At 42.9% G+C, this 20,839-nt stretch overlaps 1 protein-coding gene across 3 annotated transcripts in view; it reads left to right on the top strand.

The window, feature by feature from the left end:
- Map7 (microtubule associated protein 7) overlaps positions 1 to 19,775 on the top strand; it is a 141,042-nt gene extending 121,267 nt beyond the window's left edge. For all 3 annotated transcript variants that reach the window (XM_048354161.1, XM_048354159.1, XM_048354160.1), the window contains 10 exons: positions 1,150 to 1,259; positions 1,494 to 1,777; positions 3,481 to 3,745; positions 4,496 to 4,646; positions 4,855 to 4,956; positions 6,454 to 6,504; positions 6,697 to 6,754; positions 9,847 to 9,949; positions 16,539 to 16,762; positions 18,232 to 19,775. In XM_048354161.1, coding sequence (XP_048210118.1) covers positions 1,150 to 1,259; positions 1,494 to 1,777; positions 3,481 to 3,745; positions 4,496 to 4,646; positions 4,855 to 4,956; positions 6,454 to 6,504; positions 6,697 to 6,754; positions 9,847 to 9,949; positions 16,539 to 16,762; positions 18,232 to 18,242 — 1,359 coding nt within the window. In that variant the 3' untranslated portion in view covers positions 18,243 to 19,775. The remainder of the gene's footprint in view (positions 1 to 1,149; positions 1,260 to 1,493; positions 1,778 to 3,480; positions 3,746 to 4,495; positions 4,647 to 4,854; positions 4,957 to 6,453; positions 6,505 to 6,696; positions 6,755 to 9,846; positions 9,950 to 16,538; positions 16,763 to 18,231) is intronic.
- Positions 19,776 to 20,839: the final 1,064 nt, after the last annotated feature.

The raw sequence follows: 20,839 nt of genomic DNA, 5'->3' as shown, positions 1-20,839 counted from the left end.
AGAGGTTTTGCTTTATCTACAAATAGGAACTTGAAAATGAAAACTGTTCTTTTCTTGTCTTGAGTGACTGGCGTGTTGGGAATGCCAGACACATAAGTGCAATGCCAAAATACTTTCATTTTTGCAAGTAAGAAACCAAATGGCCTTTGCAAGGGAAATGGGCCCAGACTGCTGCCCTGACCCTTTCCCCCAGCCATGTGATAGACTGCAGTGTCATTAGTGTCCTTCACAGGAAATCAAGATAAGGGATTTCTGTCTTGCTAACTAGCTAATTTTTGCAAAGCCTAGATCCTAAGATATGTTGGAAATGGTGTTTTGAAAACACTAATTGTTTGCTAAGAAACCAACTCTTGGAAGGACATCAGAACATACTATAAACTGAAGCCTTACAAGTGAGGATATAATTTCTGCTTGTTATTACTGGCTAGGTAGCCGAGCTATTATGAGGTAATTTGTTTGTCTCCAGGAGTCTCTTTGTACCTTTGTCCTGAACTGTGAATCTGGTATGGTTGAAGGATACAGTCATTGTTCTGTGGTTATAAAGGATGCATCAATCCAATAGGTCTCCTTGTTTCTCTCTATGTATTTACATTTCGGAACCAGATCTCTGGCCCAATTCCTGGTTGGCCATCAGGAGAGAGGTGATGCTTTAGTGTATACTCACATTTCAGTTTCACATCTGGTAAAGAACTGTGAAGAAACCTAAATAAAATTCTTCATCTCCAGGTCTGGGGATATGGCCTAGTGGCAAGAGCGCTTGCCTTGTATACTTGAAGCCCTGGGTTCGATTCCCCAGTGCCACATATACAGAAAATGGCCAGAAGTGGCGCTGTGACTCAAGTGGCAGAGTGCTAGCCTTGAGCAAAAAGAAGCCAGGGACAGTGCTCAGGCCCTGAGTCCAAGGCCCACCAGGACTGGCAAAAAATAAATAAATAAATAAATTCTTCATCTCCAACCTGACTTTGCTTTGAAAGCAAGAAGAAGTTACATGAGCAGAGAGCGGTTTCTCTGTTATTACAAGGAGTAAAGAGAGAGCATTGTTGTCTGAAACAGCAGGCATGTAAAAATCTGTTACCTGGTTTATGGCTTCACTGTAATGCAGTGTGTCAGACACAAAGAAATCTAACAGCTGAGTTTCTCTAAACTTAGGGCCACAAAAGAGAGAGAGAGAACTTGCCCTTCCACCTGACCTCCAGCATCCGAAGGACTCAGTCTCCGTCTAATCCCAAAGCGAGGTCATCAGCGCCCTCGCGCCTCTGGTAAGTGAGATACACGTGCTCACTGGGCCACAGCATAACTTGTCATCAAAGCCCACTCTTCTTTCCATAGTTGGACTTGGAGAACATCGGAATGCGTTCCTACGGAGGATCCCTTTACCAAATAAAAGTGTTCCTAGCTCATTGTCTGCACTGCTTTTCTAGAAACCGGTTACTGAGGTTCCAAGAAATCCATGCTCGCATACCCAGTCTCCCTGTTGTTCCTTTGCTGCCCAGGCTGCCATCCAAGTCCTTGCCTCACTTGCCTGGTACACCCCGACCCATGTCCTCCCTGCCTCCTGGCTCAGTGAAAGCTGCTGCTGCTCAGGCCCGGCCCCCATCCCCTGGAAACATCCGCCCTGTCAAGAGAGAAGCCAGAGCAGAACCTGAGAAGAAAGACGCAGAGAAGGAGCCACAGAAAGCTGCCAATGAGCCCTCACTAAAGGGCAGAACACCTTTAGTGAAGGTAGAGGAGGCCCCCATTGAAGAGGGGATGCCTGTCGAAGCAGAAGCTGGCCCTGGTAAGAGTGGACCGATGTACACTAGGGCCCTGCCTAATGTGCTCTCTGCTTTTCGTTCCCTCAAATACTGCTTTAGTTAGCTTTGCTTTAGAGAACTTGAAGATTTGACTGAGGCTTGTTTCAGGTCTTTTTCTTAAGTAATTCTCTCATATATAAAACGAGAGATCTGGGGCTGGGAATGTGGCCTAGTGGTAAAGTGCTCCCATATGTAAAGCCCTGGGTTTGATTCTTCAGCACCGCATATATAGAAAAAGCCAAAAGTGGCACTGTGGCTCAAGTGATAGAATGCTAGCCTTGAGAAAAGAAAAAGCCAGGGGCAGTGCTCAGGCCCCGAGTTCAAGCCCCAGGACTGGCAATAAATGAATGAATAAATGAACAAACAAGAGATCCGTGAGGTGCAGGTGGCTCGTGCTTATAATCCTAGCTACTCAGGAGGCTGAGATCTGAGGAATGAAGTTTGAAGCCAGCTTGGCAGAAAAGTCCCTAAGACTCTTATTTCCAATTAATCACAAAAAGCTGGAGGTAGAGGTGTGGCTCAAGTGATAGAGCACCAGCCTTTAGGGGAAAGAAATAGGTAAGAACTTGAGGCCCTGAGTCAAGGCTGTAGTACCAGCACAGAAAGGGAAAGAAGGAGGGAGGGAGGGGTGGAAGGAGAAGAAAGGGGAAGGAAGACAGACAAGAGAACTGTATAGCCATCTTAACACCTATTGTCAGAAAGAGACACAGATCTGAGTCATTTGGTTGGTTGAGTCCAGTGTTCACAAAAGGTTGTGGTCAGGCTGGAAATATGGTCTAGTGGTAGAGTGCTTGCCTTGCATGCCTGAAGCTTTGCGTTCTATTCCTCAGCGCCACATACACAGAAAAAGCCGGAAGTGGTGCTGTGGCTCAAGTGGTAGAGTGCTAGCCTTGAGCAAAAAGAAGCCAGAGACAGTGCTCAGGCCCTGAGTCCAAGCCCCAGGACTGGCACATGTAACCAAATTCTTCGTTACCTTAGTTACCTTTCCTGTAACAAGTGGCTTAAAACACAAAACATTGACTGTATCACATAGATTCTTAGGTTGGGATGACTGTGGTTTAGGGTCATGGAAAGGCTTTCCTCCTCTAGTAACCCATAGTCATTAAAGCATGGCAATTATGTTGTTGTTGTTGTTTTTTCAATCCTGCTGTTTGAACTTATAGCCTGGGCACCATCCCTTAGCTTTATCACTCAAGGCTGGTGTTTTACCACTTAAGCCACAGCTCTACTTCTGGTTTTTGGCAGTTAATTTGCCATAAGAATCTCGTGGACTTTCCAGCCACGCTGGCTTTGAATTAAAATCTTCAGATCTCAGCCTCCTGAGTAGCTAGTATTACAGGCATGAGCCATGGATGCTCAGCAGTTTTTAAAATGTCATAAAAGATACCTGGAAGATCTCACCTTCATTTTCCTCAGGTATAACCCACGGAATCTTACACATTTGACAGACATTGTTAACTGATTTCAGCCACTATAAACTCAGGCTTAACACAGAGTGAGCTTTGTTGGATGTCTCACTTGTCGTTTTTTTATCTGTTGCTTGGCTACAGATAGAATACAGTAAAACCATGAGAACACATAGTGATACACATCCCCTTTTCTTTGATAATGATAGGGTGTGGGGAATGATAGATTTCATTTTATTCTTTGTGTCCAGTTGGTTTTTCCCTTGTGCCTGTTTGTACAGCTACTCCATCCATGACCCCGGCTCCAGCCCCAGAGCCAGCCCCAACCCCGGTGCCAGCTCCAGTCCCTGCTCCAGCTGCGGCCCCAGCCCCAGTTGCAGCCCCAGCACCATCATCCACTGTGACTGCCACTGCCGCTCCGAAAACCTCTGCAGGCACCACGGACCCAGAAGAGGCCTTGAGACTGCTGGCTGAGAAGAGGCGGCTGGCCCGCGAGCAGAGAGACAAGGAAGAAAGGGAGAAGAGGGAGAAGGAAGAACTGGAGAGGTAGAGTACTGGCAGTGTCATGTCAGAGGCACCACAGTGGCGTGTTACACCGAGTCTTCCATGTGAGAGGGAGGAGGCGGTAGTGACACAGGCAGATGCTTCAGAATGACCTGGTGTTCCACTAACCCCGAAACGGTTCAAAGCCAGCTAGGGCAGGAAAGTTCATGAGACTCTTATCTCAATTAACCACCAGAAAATGGGAAGTGGAGCTGTGCCTCAAAGTGGTAGAGCACTAGCCTTGAGGGGAAAAGCTCGGGGACAGTGCCCAAGCCCTGAAATCAAGCCCCACAACCAAAAAAAGTGCCATAACTTGAAGTCTCCTAGCCTCAGCCTTAATTCATTTCAGGTGATGAGTCTATAATCCTAGCTACTCAGGAGGCTGGGATATCAGGATATTGATTTGGAGCCAGCCCAGGCAGATTTTATCTTGATTAACCAGCAAAAAGCTGAAAGCATAGGTGTGACTCAGGTGGTAGAGTACCTGCCTACAAGTGCTCAGCCTTAGATAGTTTAATCGCATATCCTTTGGAAAAGCATGCTTTCCAATAAACATTGGTGTTTACTCCTTGCTTCTGCTTAGCATGGATACCAGTGAGGTTGGAGAAGGAGGCGGAGGAGGGCAGGTGAATTCACCTTTTGTTCCTCAGCCCTGGACAGCGGATCTGGGGTGACTTTTCTTCCAGATCTCTGCACAGCCTATCCACAGACTCACGCCTAGATTTTCCTTCCCATGTCTCTGTGTCTTCCCAGACAAAAGAGAGAGGAACTAGCCCAAAGGGTAGCAGAAGAGCGAAGTCGCCGTGAGGAGGAGTCCCGCAGGCTGGAGGCTGAGCAGATGCGGGAGCAGCAGGAGCAGGCGAGAAGGCAGGCGGAGGAGGAGCGAGAGCGCTTCCAGAGACAGGTGCGGACCACCCACTGCAGGTGGGGGTCTCCTCCCAGAGGACCCCCAATGTCTTGAAGGACAGAGGGATGATGTCGCAGTTAGAAGCACCCTGTATGCACCCTGGTTTCTTGTGTCCTTGGCTGGCGGTCTTCCCTCCCTTCCAAGTATCTCCAGAGGGGTGGGGCATGGTTAAGCAACAGACCCAGATGTGACTTCTTGGTTGCAGAAAGAAGAAGAAGCTCGCCTGCGGGAAGAAGCAGAGAGAGTCCGGCAGGAGCGAGAGAAACATTTCCAGAGAGAAGAACAGGAGCGCCTGGAGAGAAAAAAGGTAGCTGTCTTCTGCAGAAAGACTCAGGGACTACCATCTGTGTGTGTGTGTGTCTGTCTGTCTGTCTGTCTGTGTCTGTGTGTCTGTCTATCTTGGGATTTGAACTGAGAGTCTGGGCACTATCCCTGAGCTTCTTTGTGTTCAAGGATAGTGCTCTACCACTTGAGCCACAGCTTCCACCCTAGCTCTTTTGGTAGTTTATTGGAGATAAGAGTCTCATGGCTCAGTACATTACCTTAACAATAAAACCTAAAATTTTTAAAAAGTGTTTCATGGACTTTCCTGCCTGAGTTAGCCTTGAACTGTGATCCTCAGATCTCAGCCTCCTGAGCAGCTAGGGTTATAGGCATGAACCACTGGCACCTATCATTAGACTAGCAGCTTGCTGGCATGAACAAGAGCTTTGTCAACAGCAGTGTTCTGTTTGGGGTTTTTGTCTTATTTTGATTCTTTGGGTGGTACCAGGTTTTGAACTCAAGGTCTTGTACTTGCTAGGCAGGGAGCTCTACCAGTTAAGTCATTCAGAGCATATTATTTTTCAGATAGGGGTTGGCACTTTTGCTTAGCCAATCTTGGACTATGGTCCTTCTACCTCTCCTTCCTGCTTAGCAACCATACTAGACTTGTTCCTTTTTTTTTTTTTTTTTTTTTTTTTTTGCTGGTAGCTTTAGTACGGCCTTGTTTGTGATCTTTTTGGTAAATGAGACAAAGGGTAAAAGCAAATCAATGCAACAGCAATACTTACAAGAAAATATGTTGTGGGCTGGGGATATGGCCTAGTGGCAAGAGTGCTTGCCTTGTATACATGAGCCCCTGGGCTCGATTCCCCAGCACCACATATACAGAAAATGGCCAGAAGTGGCACTGTGGCTCAAGTGGCAGAATGCTAGCCTTGAGCAAAAAGAAGCCAGGGACAGTGCTCAGGCCCTGAGTTCAAGGCCCAGGACTGGCCAAAAAAAAAAAAATACAAAGAAAATATGTCGTAAATTAACTGTACAATTCTGGGGCTGGGGGTTTGGAGGGGAAGGAAGGTGGGAGAAAAATGAGAGGGGGGTAACAAGTTGAACAAGAAATGTACTCACTACCTAACATTTGTAACTGTAACACTCTGTATTTCATCTTGACAATAAAAGCTAGACTTGTTCTTGAAGACAGATCTCACAAAAATTTTCCCTGGAATGGCCTGGGATTTCAGGCATGAGCCACTGTACTGGGCCTGAGTTATAACCTTACTAGAAAAATAGACTTTGGTATTAACAATCTGCTCCCAAGAAGCCACTCTCAAACTTTCTGCTTCCCAAAGCAGTTACTTACCCTGCAAGTGCTCAAGCTAGTCTTGTCCTTATTGAATAACTCTAATCAAGACAAAGCAAGGTGAATTACAGTTTTCTCCAAGAAATCCATGTTTTTATAATCTGTCACTTACTTTATTGCTGAAATGTACAGCCTGGATTTCTTTAGCTCATCTTTTTACTCGTTCATTTTTTTCCCTTGCAGCGGCTTGAAGAGATTATGAGAAGAACTAGGAAGACAGAAGCTACAGATAAGGTACTGACATGACCAGTGTCCTAACTAATTTTAATGGGTCATAGACTTTTCCTTTGGTTTCAGGTGTTCTGTTGTGTATTGTTTTATGGTACTAGGGATCAAACCCAGGACTTATTATTACATGCTAAATAAGCCCTCTGCCACTGATAACTTTATATTGTAAAACCTTTTTCTTTCTCTTCTTTTTGGTAGAAAACCATTGAACAGCAAAATGGTGACATAGCCAAGGGAGTGATCACTGGAGGAACAGGTATTTGTCTTTGAATTCAAGTCATTTAAATGTAGCATTGTTGAGTTTGGGCTCTGGAATAAGATAACCATGGAATAATAGGGAGGAATGCACTCGCAGACTCACTGGAGCCTAGACATCTGTCATCTACTCCCACATTTCCCCTTACATGAAATTCTCATTTCCTCTTGAGGACTTTTTGTTGTTATTGTTTGTCCATCATGGGCCTTGAACCCAGGGCCTGGGCACTGTCCTTGAGCTTTTTTGCTAATGGTCTACTACTTTGAGCTACAGCTATACTTCCAATTTTTTGGTGGTTAATTGTAAATAAGAATCTTGTGGATTTCTTGCCTGGGCTGGCTTTCTGCCCATAATTGTTTGATCTCAGCATCCCAAGCAGCTAGGATTATAGGCATGAGCCACCAATGTCTGGCTTGAGCGCAGTATTGGGGATTGAACTCAGAGCCTCATACTTGCTAGGCAGATATTCTGCAATTTGAGTGTACTCCTCAGTCGCCTTTTGTGGCTAGGTCCTGAATTAATGCTGGCTAACCTGGACTGCAGCTTGACTGTTGTACTTCCCTATGTTGCTGGAATGGCAGGCATGCACCAATGCATCCAGCAGAGATGGAGTCTCATGATTTTTTTTCCACCCTAGCTAGCCTTGAACCACAGTCCTCTAATTGCTATCTCCCAAGTATCTAGGATCTTCTGTGCCTGGCTAACTTTGTACATTTTGATAGCTTGTATTTATGGCATTTCTCGGGGGGGGGGGGGGAAGGATGTAAAGATTCCTTCTAACTTCAGAATTGAGGTAAAAAATACAAATTTCACTGGAAGTTGCTTATCCACTGTAAATGAAGTTTACAATATATAGAGTATATACTGTTTATATGCAGTTTACAGCATATGAACAGCATTATAAACTCACATTGGTGGTTTGTTGATGATTTTTAGTCAAATGTGGTTTAAATAAAAATGAAATTGACCTTAGCTTTAGGCTTCCAGCAAGGTCATTAATGATTAAATGCTCCTTTTGTGCGAGGTACATCTCTCGTACGTTTTCTTCTCTGGTTTCTACTGAAGCTTTTTGGGACAGAGGCTCCTTTCTGTAAGAGTCAGCAAGGGTTTTTGGAGCCCCTCCAGAGCTGCTTGGTATCAGTGACAGGCCAGGTCATCCACTCCTAATCCTCCCTCATGACCCCGCGGGGCCTTGATGGTTGAGAACAGAGGTGGATGCTAAATAGCTCCTCATTCAGTCTCCTCCTTTAAAAGAGAGCTCCAGCAGTACCTCCATCTCCTTATTGAAAAAGTCAAACATCCATGGCTTCCTCCTGTAATCCTAGCTACTCTGGAGGCTGAGATCTAGATGATCACAGTTTGATGCAAATCTGGGCAGAAAAGTCTGTGAGACTCTCATTCTCAAAATAACCAAGAAAATTCTAAATTAGAGGCGTAGGTTAGCATAAGCCATAAGCAAAGTGCAAAGCCCTGAGTTCAAGCCTGTTCAAGAATGTTCCTTATAAATTCTTGGGGTATTTTTCAAGTGTTACATATTATTGGTATTTGGTTTTGTTTCCACAGAAGCTGTTCTAGTTTCTGAGTATCCTGATTGCTTTATGGTGGGATTTTCATGCTCTTTGCTAGATGCCCTAATTTTGTTTGTTGGGAGAACAGTCCCTGTGGCTCTGTATATGCTCCACCTTATGGGGTTAGCATGCTCTCTCTCGGGCTGTTTTCATAAATAAAAGACTAAGACTATGAGCTGCCACCGCCACCCATGAGTCAGGAGAGTTCTGTGACAGCTCTCGAGCCTCGCAGGGACCAGTGCTGCAGTGTGTCCCTGGCCAAGGCTCCCTCATGTTGTCCTCATTTCTCCCTCCCTGCTAGTCCCCATCTGTTCTTTGAGTTTCATTGTACTCAGTGCAGCAAAGCCAAAAGAGAGGGTAGGTAAACGTGTCAGGAGAGACAACTGATGTTTATCCCCATTCATCTAAATTTGACTTGGGTTAAAAGTGCTAAGAAGCCAGGCACTTGATGGTCTATGCCTTATAATCCTAGCTATGCAGGAAGCTGAGATTTGGAGGATGGTGATTCAAGGCCAGCCAGACAGCAAAGTTCATTAGACTCCTATCTCCAAAACAGCTTACAAAATGTATTATTGGAGGCATGGTAGGATGCTAGCCAAAAATAAAATAAAACAAATAAATCAGTAAGAAGAGGCCTAAAGGATTAACTGTTCCTTTCTCTTTATCCCATGTCTGTTTCAGTGCTGAAAGGGGCCACTTGCTCTACAAAGAGAATCATTAGGCAAGTGGGCAAGGGCCCAGGCCATTAGAAGTTAGTCCTCTAGGATATTACATGGTGTCAACTTTGCAGATTTTGAGCATTTGAAAAATATCCATTGCTTTTTTGCCCCAGTTGTTCAACTACTTACACATCTGGCATTTTTATCATAATCATGCCAGGTTGTGAATTCACTCGAAGTTATTTTGATCACTCGCTCATCAAGCTGAAACCATAAATTGCCACAGATCTCTAATTCGGACCCCATCCAGATTTTAGAGCCAGGCATCAGTAAATAGTGTTGGCTTACACTATACTCTAGCACTGGAGATTAAATAACAGGGTAGTGCTTTGCGGCACAATACACTGCAAGCCTCCATTTATAAAAATCCCCATCATTCTAAGTATCACTAGAACAGAGCAGAGTTTGTAAAGATACTATTTGTGTCACTTGTGATCTTCTATGATGGCTTGTTCTGAATCTCTCAGTAAAGATGTTTGTTCTCAGCTGATCCAGTCAGCTTACTGCCACCTGCTTCCACAGCATTGATTGCAATGTGTACTTTTTGTCTGGAGTCAATGCAAGTGAAAGTCTTACGTTTATTCTCTCCCTTATAAATGTGCTCAGCACAAGACCTTACTCACAACGATACATCTAATTATCACCATGGCCTATGAGCCAGGTACCTTTATTTATGAGGAAACTGAGGCACAGAGAATTTTCAGTGACTTGCCCAAAGTCCCACCCTGATGAGTTAGTTACAGAGGATTCTGGCTCCCAGGGGTGTGGTAATAACTGTTTGCTTTCTCTTCTTTGCTGTGTACAGAGGTGTCTGCACTTCCGTGTCTGATGAACTCTCCAGGAAATGGCGACTCAGCGGGCAGCCCGCATGTAGGCACTCCATGTCAATCAGAAGTGACCCCAGAGGGGTGAGTTGGAAGGGCTTTTGCATCGTTCTATGTTAGTGAAACATCAGAAGTTCTTTGCCAACAGAATTTCACGTGATTAACATTGATTTATTTTCATTTAAGTTCATTAACTTTTGCTAGAACTATTTCTGGACTTTTGGAAAAGAGAAGGAAACACCTTTTCCCTTGAGTCTTGATGAGGAGGTTTTTAGTGACTATAAAAATTACAGGAAGTAATTTTGTTTTGTTTTTATTTCACCTGGTGTCAACTACAGCTTTACCCTTTAATGATATATAGCATTTGTATTTTAGATGTGCATATTGGTAAAGCGAATCAGATTTGTTTCACAATAAAAATAATTTAGATGCCAGTAGTCCTTATGATACATTATTATAGTAGAGTTTCTTATTGAGGAGTTAAATGACAAAGGTCACACCTGCAATCCTAGTTACTGAAAAGGCTGAGACCTGGAAGACACTATCTCCAAAATAACCAGAAAAAAATCTGAGCTGGAGGTGGACTCAAATGGTAGAGCACCAGCCTAGCAAGCAACAGGCCAACTCCAAGAACTCTTAACCCCATTGCCACAAAAAGAAAATTCTAGCAGACTTCCCGAGTCACTTACATTAATTTTTATTAAAAATAAATTTACCTTATCAATAAAATTTAATAAATAAATAAATTTAAGCTTATAGTTCTTGTCAATAAAGCCAAAACAATAAATCACAAATAAAACTACCATACCGACAACACTAAAGTTACTTTTGAGAATGATATTTCCCTGAAATTAAAAGAACAAAATACATACAGCTCTGGCTGATCCCTTTTGCAGTTGGCATGGCTGGCAACCATGCCAAAAGGAGTTCCCTCAACTCCTTTTGGTCTGTGTTTGACCCTCTGTAAAGCCTCACTCCTACGTGTGTCGTGATAGCCCTGGCTTTTCCCTGCACCAGCACACTGTTCGTTTTCCCAGGTCGGTCTAGTTCATGTTGTCATTCGTTCTTATCCAAAAGAAGTTAATACTACCTGACAGCAGTAAGCTCTGAGATGCAAATTCAAAATGAAGCACTAAAATCTAGTCCTTGCTTGGGCTATGGCTTAGTGGTAGAGTGCTTGCCTAGCATTCCTGAAGCCCTGGGTTCATATTCCTTAGTATAACATTAACGGAAAAAGCCAGAAGTGGTGCTGTGGCTCAAATGGTAGAGTGCTAGCTAGCCTCGAGCAAAATCAGGGACAGGACAGGACTGTGTGTGTGTGTGTGTGTGTGTGTATAATTAAATTAGTTATATAAGGAAGAAGATTTTACTGTTACATCTCTACATATGATTAATAAAATTTTTTATATTTTTTGTTTGTTCTTGCCAGTCCTGGGGCTTGAACTCAGGGCCTGGGCACTGTCCCTGGCTTCTTTTTGCTCAAGGCTAGTACTCTACCACTTGAGCCACAGCGCCACTTCTGGCTTTTTCTATATATGTGGTGCTGAGGAATCGAACCCAGGGCTTCATGTATGCTGGGCAACCACTCTATCACTAGGCCATATTCCCAGCTAGTGAAATTTTTATCTGAAGGAAAACATAATTTCTTAAGCTCATATAGAGACTTAGACTGCACTTTAAGGAACATTCCAATCCTATACAACAGATTTCTGTAGAGAATGTGTAATGTTGAGTCACACACAGCTGGCGATGGGAGGCCTAAAGCTGATACCCTTACTTATTTTACAGCTGGCCTTGATTTTATCCAGGTCTGTGTTTTAGTAATCTGTACACAGAGAAGTCCTTTAATGTCCTATTGAAGTAGAGTGGGGGTTCACTACAATGAAACGGGTTCACCCCCAAGGGAGGGGATTCCTGGTTCCCCCAAGAGTCCACCACACAGTCTCCAGCTACAAGATGACAAAAAGATGGATTTATTGGGGAAGTAAAAAGTGAACAAAAAGTGAACCGACTGGCCTTAGTCGCAGCCCAGACTCGGGAGGCGAAACTGTCGACCACGTGTGTAGGGTCAGGGCCCAGACTCGGGAGCTGGAGCCGCCCGCACCTGTGCAGCCCAGACTCGGGAGCTGGAACCACGCATACGTGTAGCTTTCTAGCCTGGTTATAAGGCAAACATCACAGTCAAACTTGCCACACGCAGGTGGCCAATGAGGATACAACACTTACAGAGCATGCTAGGCCGCCCGCAGGTGGCCAATAGAGTTACAGTCTGTCTCATAGTATCTATTTGAACTAACCTATCATTCTAGTTAGAATTGACTCATGGATTTGGCGGGACTCACATGATGCTGGTGGATACGCCTACGCGTGGGAGGGCACAGGTTCCCTTGAAGCTCCCAGGCCTCAGGTGGTCAGTCTACATAATTTATCATAATAAAGGGGAGCTTCCCTGGAATAGGGTGGGGGAGAGCTTAATGGAGATGGAGTTGGCTTCTGCTCTTATGTGAACTGGAGTCAACCTGAAGTCCCTCCACAGTTAATGATGGCACTGGCCAGATCTGACCTCCTTATTACCCTTAAAGTTCCTCTGCACTTTCAGAGTGAGGACCCACGGTTACTTCTTACTGGGTGTTTCTTACCTCCCATCCCCTTCATAGTTCTATGGATTTTATTTCCATTCACTGTCCACTTATAAACTGAATATTCTTACTATACTGAATATAATACTCAGGTCCAGGCAGGAAGAGAAAAAAACATGGATTTGACCTTGGAACATTTAGAGAATAACTGTGATTTGGAATTAGAGTAATAAAGGATTGACTAGTAAGAAAAAAAGGATTCCATAAAGAATACAGGACTCACAGAGATATGGGACCGTCACAGCCCCTAAGCTGCAGTCCTGATCTTGTTGAAGAGAGTTTTTGGTGGCCTCTTGCCAGTAGAACTTGCCAGATATCTACCCTCGGGAGTACCTGGAGTACCTGGGAGAGCTGTTCACTAGGAGGTGGCCCACCATGTGCTCGGCAGCCCATGCGCCCCAAAGCAGGAGGAGTTGCTTGACACCGTGCCACAGGGGTCAGTTAGAACTAAGACTTACCCTGCACCAAAAAAATCTAACCCTACTCCTCGCCCTCCTCCTGAGTGAGGCCACGGGCCCCAGGGTTTCTCTGCCTCTCAGCCTTAGCAGTGCAATTCTTCTTCAAGCTCTGAGGCCACTCTCCTTGCCCATCCCCCTTGCCTACTAACAGAAGAGGGGGTGAGTTGTCAGATTTTTTTTTGGGGGGGGGGGGCCAGTCCTGGGGCTTGGACTCAGGGGCTGAGCACTGTCCCTGGCTTCTTTTTGCTCAAGGCTAGCACTCTGGCACCTGAGCCACAGCGCCACTTCTGGCTGTTTTCTGTATATGTGGTGCTGGGGAATTGAACCCAGGGCCTCATGTATGGGAGGCAAGCACTCTTGCCACTAGGCCATATCCTCAGCCCGAGTTGTCAGATTTTTAATATGTAAAAGTAGCTTCAGTGCCTATCTTTTGAATATATCAATATAATTATGAATACATTTTCAATCCACAATAAACACAATTTTTTGAAATGAGTACATTTTCATATGTAAACTGTCAAAATTATATTTGAAATAAGTATACTGATGAACTGTATGAATGCATACCTGAATAGGATCTTCCTCTCCAGCTATGTTTGGCTTTTGAGAGGGTATTTGTGGAAGGAAGCTCCCATGGGACTGAGGGGAGGATTTCCTCATGGACAGGAAACTTGCTGCCCAACAGGGAACAAAGAATACTGAGAAAGAGAAAGAGAGAGAGACACACACACACACACACACACACACACACACACACACACGTGTGCTACAAGGGAAGGAGACGGAAGCAAGTATCAAAATGGGAACAGAGGAGATTGTTTCTCAGATCTTTCTGAGTGACCTTGCACCCCCAGCTTAGAAGCTCTGATGGGGATAGAGGTTTCTGTCCTACCCTAGCAATCCAGAAAACATTCTGTGCTTTCTTATAGCCCCAGAGGACTTTTTCTTCACTACACTGACTCTCTTAAATAAAACGTCTTTAGTATAGATAAAGTTTTATCCAGCCTTTTTTTTTTCCCAAATAAGAATTCATCCTTGCTCTTAGTTTCACCTATGGGTAAAGGAACTTTCCTAAGTCCCTATTAGTCACATAGGAAGAGATGTATCCCTTCCAGTTTCTTGTCATAATGTAGTTAATAAAAGTTAGGCACATTTTTTGTTTTCTTGGGGTGCTACAGATAGAGCATTCTAGACAATTGCTTAAACATTGGACTATATTCCCAACTCAATGACTAATAGATGTTCTGGCTCTAATAAGCTATGTGACACTGTCATATTTCCACTGTGGTTCCAACCCTTCTGTTTCACTTCAGGTAAAACATACTGTCAGCAGTCTTACATCTACCTTCAACCTCCATTGTGTAGCCAAAGAACACTAATACACTGGCTGACACTCTCATCTAGGAAGACATGCAGGTCTAAAACCCCCAACCCAGTGACTTCAGTTTCAGAGGCCACAGTGTCCTCAAAATATTTAATGATAGATCCTCCAAGGCATTTGACACAATGATTCCTCCTAATTGCTAACAAGATGGATGAGCCTCGAGGGGAAGATGAAATCATCTAGTGACTCAAGTCTGGGGCGGGGTTGGGGAGGGGAGTAGGCCACTGCTATTCACACCTAACACAGCAGGGCCTGCAAGGTAACAGAAATTTAAGACCAAGGAAGAAGGCTTTGGATACCCCATCTTATTCTTTACCTTTTCATGTCCCTTCTAATTCAGTTCTCTTTGAGAACCAAGACTTCCTCTGTCTTCCCATGCACTATAGTGTTGGGAAGGAACAAGAGAATGGGTGTGGTCACCCAGGCATCCGGACTGGTGAGTGTTAGGCACATGTATGCACATCATGTAGGCTGGGATGATGCCAGGAAATAGCAGGGCAGCACTGTCACACTCTCAGCCTAAAAAGAGTTAGGGTAGGTCTGGTGGTGTACACTTGGATTGTAGTCTGAGGTCAATCTGGGCTATATTGTCAGATCCTTTGTCAAAAAGGTTTAATAGTTTTAAAGTATCCAAATTTGAAAAATGCTTTAAAACATAATCCAAAAGGTCTCCATGTCTCATTGAATAGGGACAGTAAACTATTTCTTCAACAGAGGGGAAAAAAGCAATAGAAAATTCGGATCTAGCCAAGTACCAGTGGCTCATACCTGTAATCCTAACTACTCAGGAGGCTAAAATCTGATGATTGTGGTTCAAAGCCAGCCTGGGCAGGAAAGGCCATGAGACTCTTATCTCCAACCAACCAAATGAAAACTGAAGTGATTCTGTGGCTCAAAGTGGTAGAGTGTTAGCCTTGAGCAAAAGAGTTCAGGGACAGTGCCCAGACCCCAAGTTCTAGCCCCACAACTCAAAAAAAAAAAAAAAGGATGTGACTGATTTGCTTAAGTACAACCAGTTGGTATTACTAAGACTACAGATAACTTGTGAGAATTGAACAAATGTTTATTGCTGCAGTGTGGTAACAAGCGGTCAGATCCGTCTAGTACTTGTTCAGTGGATAGCCGCTGGAAAGAGGAACAATCCAAGAGAAACTATTGGTAGAAAATTTAAGTTTTAATGACAAGTTAGGCATACTCCAAAAGTTAAGTCTGATGTAATCACTAAGGATTAAGATAGAGCAAAAATATTGCTTATACCTTTAATGCTAGTTACTCAGGAGGCCGAGCTCTGAATATCACAGTTCAAAGCCAGCCAGAGCTGGACAGTCCATGGGACCCTTATCTCCAATTAACTACAAAAAGCCAGAAGTGGAGCTGTAGTTCAAGTGGTAGGTAGTAGGCTTGAGCTAAGGGAAAGTGCCCTGTCCCTGAGTTCAAGCCCCAGTGCTAGTATGTGTGCACGTGTACACGCACACATGCACACACAAACAAATGGAGTCAAAGGCAGAAAATAAATTTGGTTTTGAATAATGTATGTATGAACTATGCAGTGTTTTAAAAGGCTAAGACATTTGGAGAATAACTACAACCAGGAACAAGAAATCATACATCTAGAGTAAGGTATAGTTGTGTGTGCCTGTAGTGACAGCTATTTGGAAGACTAAGGCAAAAGAATCACTTGAACCCAGGAATTTAAGGCCAGCGTAGACAACATAACAAAATCATCTCTCAAAAAAAATTACTGTATCCTTGACCATCTCTCAGTAGCTGTGTGGCTTTGTACAAATTATTTACTTTTCCACTTTTAATTAGGACAATCTCATCTTTTAAAGTAAAGCTCCTGGTAAGTGCTACTTCTCTAGGATCAAACCCAAGGGTTTGCAAATGCTAGGCAGGTGCTCTACCACTGAGGTACATCATTTGTTTTGATATTTTTGAGATAGTCTTGCCATGTAGGTAGGCCAGGTTTACTATCCTCTGGCCTCAGTATGTTAGGGTGATAAGTGTTTGGTTTCATAATCAAATAAACAGTTTATGATTGTTTAAAATACAAATGTATCACAGTTCACCATTTTGCTAGTAAGGTCAGACTCTTACAGTGTTGGGAAACTATCATATATGTTTTTTAATCTTTCTGATAATGTGCTTTCCAGTTGTAATGTTGACTTCTATTTTTCTTTTAAATTTCACAGTACTCCTAACTTGGAAAAACAACCAAATGAAAATGGAGTATCTGTTCAGAATGAAACTTTTGAAGAAATTATAAATCTGCCCATTGGATCCAAACCATCCAGGTTAGATGTCACCAACAATGAGAGCCCAGAAATTCCTCTGAATCCAATTTTGGCCTTTGATGGTGAAGGGACACTTGGGACCCTACCTCAGGTAGATGGTGTGCAAACACAACAAACCGCAGGTAAGCTTGCCTGGAATTCCCTTCTGGAATCATCCAAAATACGTGACACCTAAGAAGAAATGCACAGTTACTTTGTCCCTCAAAAGATCAAGTAAGCCGCAGTGGAAAAGATGACACATGGATCATAGAAGTTGACTTCTGAGCTATATTTGGCAACTTTTAGGGCCCCTCCTGTTCTTTACCCAGGGCAGAAATCCAGTCTGTAACACCCAGCGGGTGTTGAAGAGCAGCACTCAGTACCCAGCATCAAGCACTGTCAGAATGTATTTCATGATTAGACAAGATGCCTCCCCTTAATTTGTAGGCCATTGCAATGTACTGCCATTTTTCTCTTCTGTGGGTTATATATTATTATCTTTTTAAAATGTAATGTGATGGAAAGTTATGATTTAGACAACAAGGGAAGTACTCCAAATGAAAATCATGCACAATCCTTGTCGGATGACTATAGCTGTGGAAACTGCCTGGGCCTCACACGTGGCCTGAAGTCTTTGTGCTGAAAGAACAGCAGCAAAATAAAGAGTAACATCAAATATTTCCAACTTGTTGGGGTCACTGCAGCTTAGCAGCAGAGTCCCACCAGTGTCAGGAATAGGTGGGTAGTAATTCCAGCTCGAATTGTGGAATTCTCTGTCCCGTTTATATTGACCAGCATCTCTTTACACCATTATAAAGAGGACCAGCCCATGCAGGGTGTGGAAATGGAGTCAACACACAATGATTTATTAACAATTGTTTTGCCTTTTGGATTCCATCTGTGCACCTGTAAAACCAATAGACCTTTAATGAGGTGAAAAAGCCAACTTTGAACCACCCTCCAAATGAAGCTGGTCTTTTCTAGTCAGGTGCAGTGACTGTGAACTTCCCTCTAGTGAACTCTACCTTCAAGGCTGGAAAGGAAGTCAGAAAGTTGCTTCCTGATCTGACTCTCTAATAACTATGCCTCCATGAACAATTTGATTGTATTGGTAGAAAGAAGCATAGTTCAGCTTCCTGTTTTGTCATGCTTCAGATTCAAGGAACTTCCTCATGATTTTTTTTTTTTTTTGCTTCACTTGCCAGACCTAATATCAGCTTTCACATTATCTGTCATTCCATTCTTACTGTTCCCACCCATCCACACGTGGCCTAGGAAATGTAGTCTAGTGCCAGTGACCTTCAGTGGTATAGAGATTCTTTGTTGGGTCATGACAATCAGTAAACGTTTATTTAATCTCTAATGTAATTTTGGAGCCCTAAGCATCTGGTACTGAGGATATAAAGCAAATGAATGTACTTGTCTTGGAGGTAAGGGGCGTTATAGATGTATGCAGTTTATAAAAGTAAATGATAACTGGCTAAGTTGAAGTGTTTTCCTGTTGGTATTGCAGCTGAATCACAACAAAATTGTAACATACAGCCATGGTACTGTTTAATAAGATTTTAGATGAATGTCCCATTAATCTGTTCTTTTTTGTCTCCTCATATAGAAGTTATATGAGCATTTCTTCTGAAGAACCAAAGCAAAACTTTAATAACAGTTTCTATGATTAATGGAATTCCTTTCATGCTACAAAGGAGCAACCCCCATCTCCAGTTTTTCTAAAGATTTCTTGACCATCATTTTGAAAAGACTTATTAAAACCAGCTAAGACAACAGACAGACTGGATAGCTTTTCTAATAATTTTCGCCAACAGAAAGAAAGAAATGCTCCTTTATTCTTCAATACTTTTTCCAGCGTGCTCCTTCTTAGCAAATCAATATTTTTCTGCAATCTTAAAGAAATGTGCTCACTAGGTGTGATTTTTCACATAGATATTTTGGTCTTAAAACGTTAACATACAAAATTGGCAAAAAAAAAAAATGACCTTTTACAATGTAATACTTGAAGCATAAGTACCTCTTTGCTCTACAAGTAGAGTAAATATGGGAGGTATTTAAATTAAACTTCTTTGTTTAAATATTATTGCAAAGAGCTCTATTTGTAGAGGCAAACTCTAGGCAGATCAGCAGTTTCTTGTAATGTAAGCACTTGTACATGGACATTCTGCAACCCGGCTGTCATTTTCTTCTCGCAACTCCTTTTACAAACATGTACTACCAGGTTTGAAAATGTGAGAAAACAAAACATGTTGTTGTTTTTCAGGGCAAGAAAATAATTTACTGTCTTAACTAATGTATTTATAATGTTTTTTCCAAAGAAATCCAATAAATTAGAACAATGCGACAACATTAAAATGTTGCTTTCTTAGATGCACTCCTGCTGATTCCCGTGAGAGAATGTTGCTGAAGATTCAGGGCTGTTTCTGATGTTAGTATTAAGTTGCTGCTGTCCCTGATATTTGGGGCGGGGGGGGGGGGGGTTGAAGGGAATAGGACCACTTATCTTTGCCTTACCTGATCACAAATTATGTGGGGGAGGGGGAATAAAGATTTCATAGTTCTTTAAATTAAAAAAAAAAGAATTTGGTTTTGCTCGTTTCAGAGCAGTGAAGAATCCCGTGGAGTGGGGACTGCATGGCACACAGGCCAAGGACCACCCTGGCCGCGCTTGCTCTGTGCTGCGTGAGCCAGCATTTTTCACTCTGCATTGTTTTTCTTCCCTTGTGCTGTTGAGCCTCACTATATACTTACTACCTTGCACTTTTATTTGCGAATATAAATTCTATGTTATTTTTCTACCAAGAGACAACTAATGACTAAACGTAGCAGCACAGGGAATGCCGAGGGAACGCATTTTTATGTGGACTCTCAAAAATAAAATGTATACCACTTATAATGTGTTAGTTTTATACAGAGAGCAGTTGGTTAACCTACCTGATTGAATGAGAGACTATTCATCTATTGGATTATTTCTCTTAAATTATCCAAACATATGATCTTTAGCAGTAACTTGTAATTTGTGGATTATTTTTCCCTATTTTTGATTGTCCGTGTATGCATAGTCATTAAAAAATTGTTTTACAACATTGTTTTGTTTAAACCAACTTACTACAAAACACCAATAAAATGTTTGACATAGTTTTACTTTTAGGACTCTTGGATGTTGTGACTTCACTCAGATTGATTTCTTTCTCTTTTTTCCTTTCTTCCTTTTCTTTTTCTTTTTTGGTATGTGTACTGGGGCTTGAACTGAAGGCCTCATGCTCCTGTGTAGCTTTTTCTACTCAGTGCTGGTGCTCTACCATTTGAACTACACTCCGCTACCAGATTTTTGCTGGTTAGTCAGAGATAAGAATCTCCCGGGTTTATCTGCCCAAGCTTTGAGCTGTAATCCTCAGATCTCAGCCTCCTTAATAACTAGCAACATAGATGATTTTGAGCTTTTAAATTGCCTTTCACTTAGCCACAATGATATTTTCCCAGCTTCCTGATAGGTAGGCATAAAAAATTGATTTATTAAATAATTATTTTGGCTAACTTTTCCTTAATACATTTGTCTTTTTTTAAACCTATTTGCAAACTGAATGCCTTCTAAGTAATCAAGTTTTAGTTTCATGTGGCACGAAAATCTTTGACTTTATTTTGTTAACAGAAATATTGCCAGTAGGTGACTTTAACCTGCGTAATGGCAGGATTGCTTTCTGTCTTGCACTTGAAGACCTGTGTCCACTTGCTTACCTTAAGAAAACCTTTATTCAGTCACTACATTAAGGGGATGAATGCTCAAGGATCAAGTGTGTCTCTCACCACGGAATAAGGCTGAATAACTGTCAGCATCCTTCTCCACCCTTGCACACTAGGCCAATTCATTCTCCAAACACAGGTTCCTCTAAGAGGAGCTGTTATAGGAAAGCATGCTTGCTTCTGCATATACTTACTACCCCAAAGGAAAGCACATCTAAAACAATCCCTCGGGCTGGGGATATGGCATAGTGGCAAGAGTGCTTGCCTCATATACATGTGGCCCTGGGTTCAATTCCCCAGCACCACATATATAGAAAATGGCCAGAGGGCTGGGAATATGGCCTAGTAGCAAGAGTGCTTGCCTCCGACAAATGAGGCTCTCGGTTCGATTCCCCAGCACCACATATATGGAAAACGGCCAGAAGTGGCGCTGTGGCTCAGGTGGCAGAGTGCTAGCCTTGAGCGGGAAG

This window comes from Perognathus longimembris, chromosome 9, assembly GCF_023159225.1.
Source record: "Perognathus longimembris pacificus isolate PPM17 chromosome 9, ASM2315922v1, whole genome shotgun sequence".
NCBI classification, from domain to species: Eukaryota; Metazoa; Chordata; class Mammalia; order Rodentia; family Heteromyidae; genus Perognathus; species Perognathus longimembris.
This window is presented reverse-complemented; position numbering and strand designations above follow the sequence as displayed.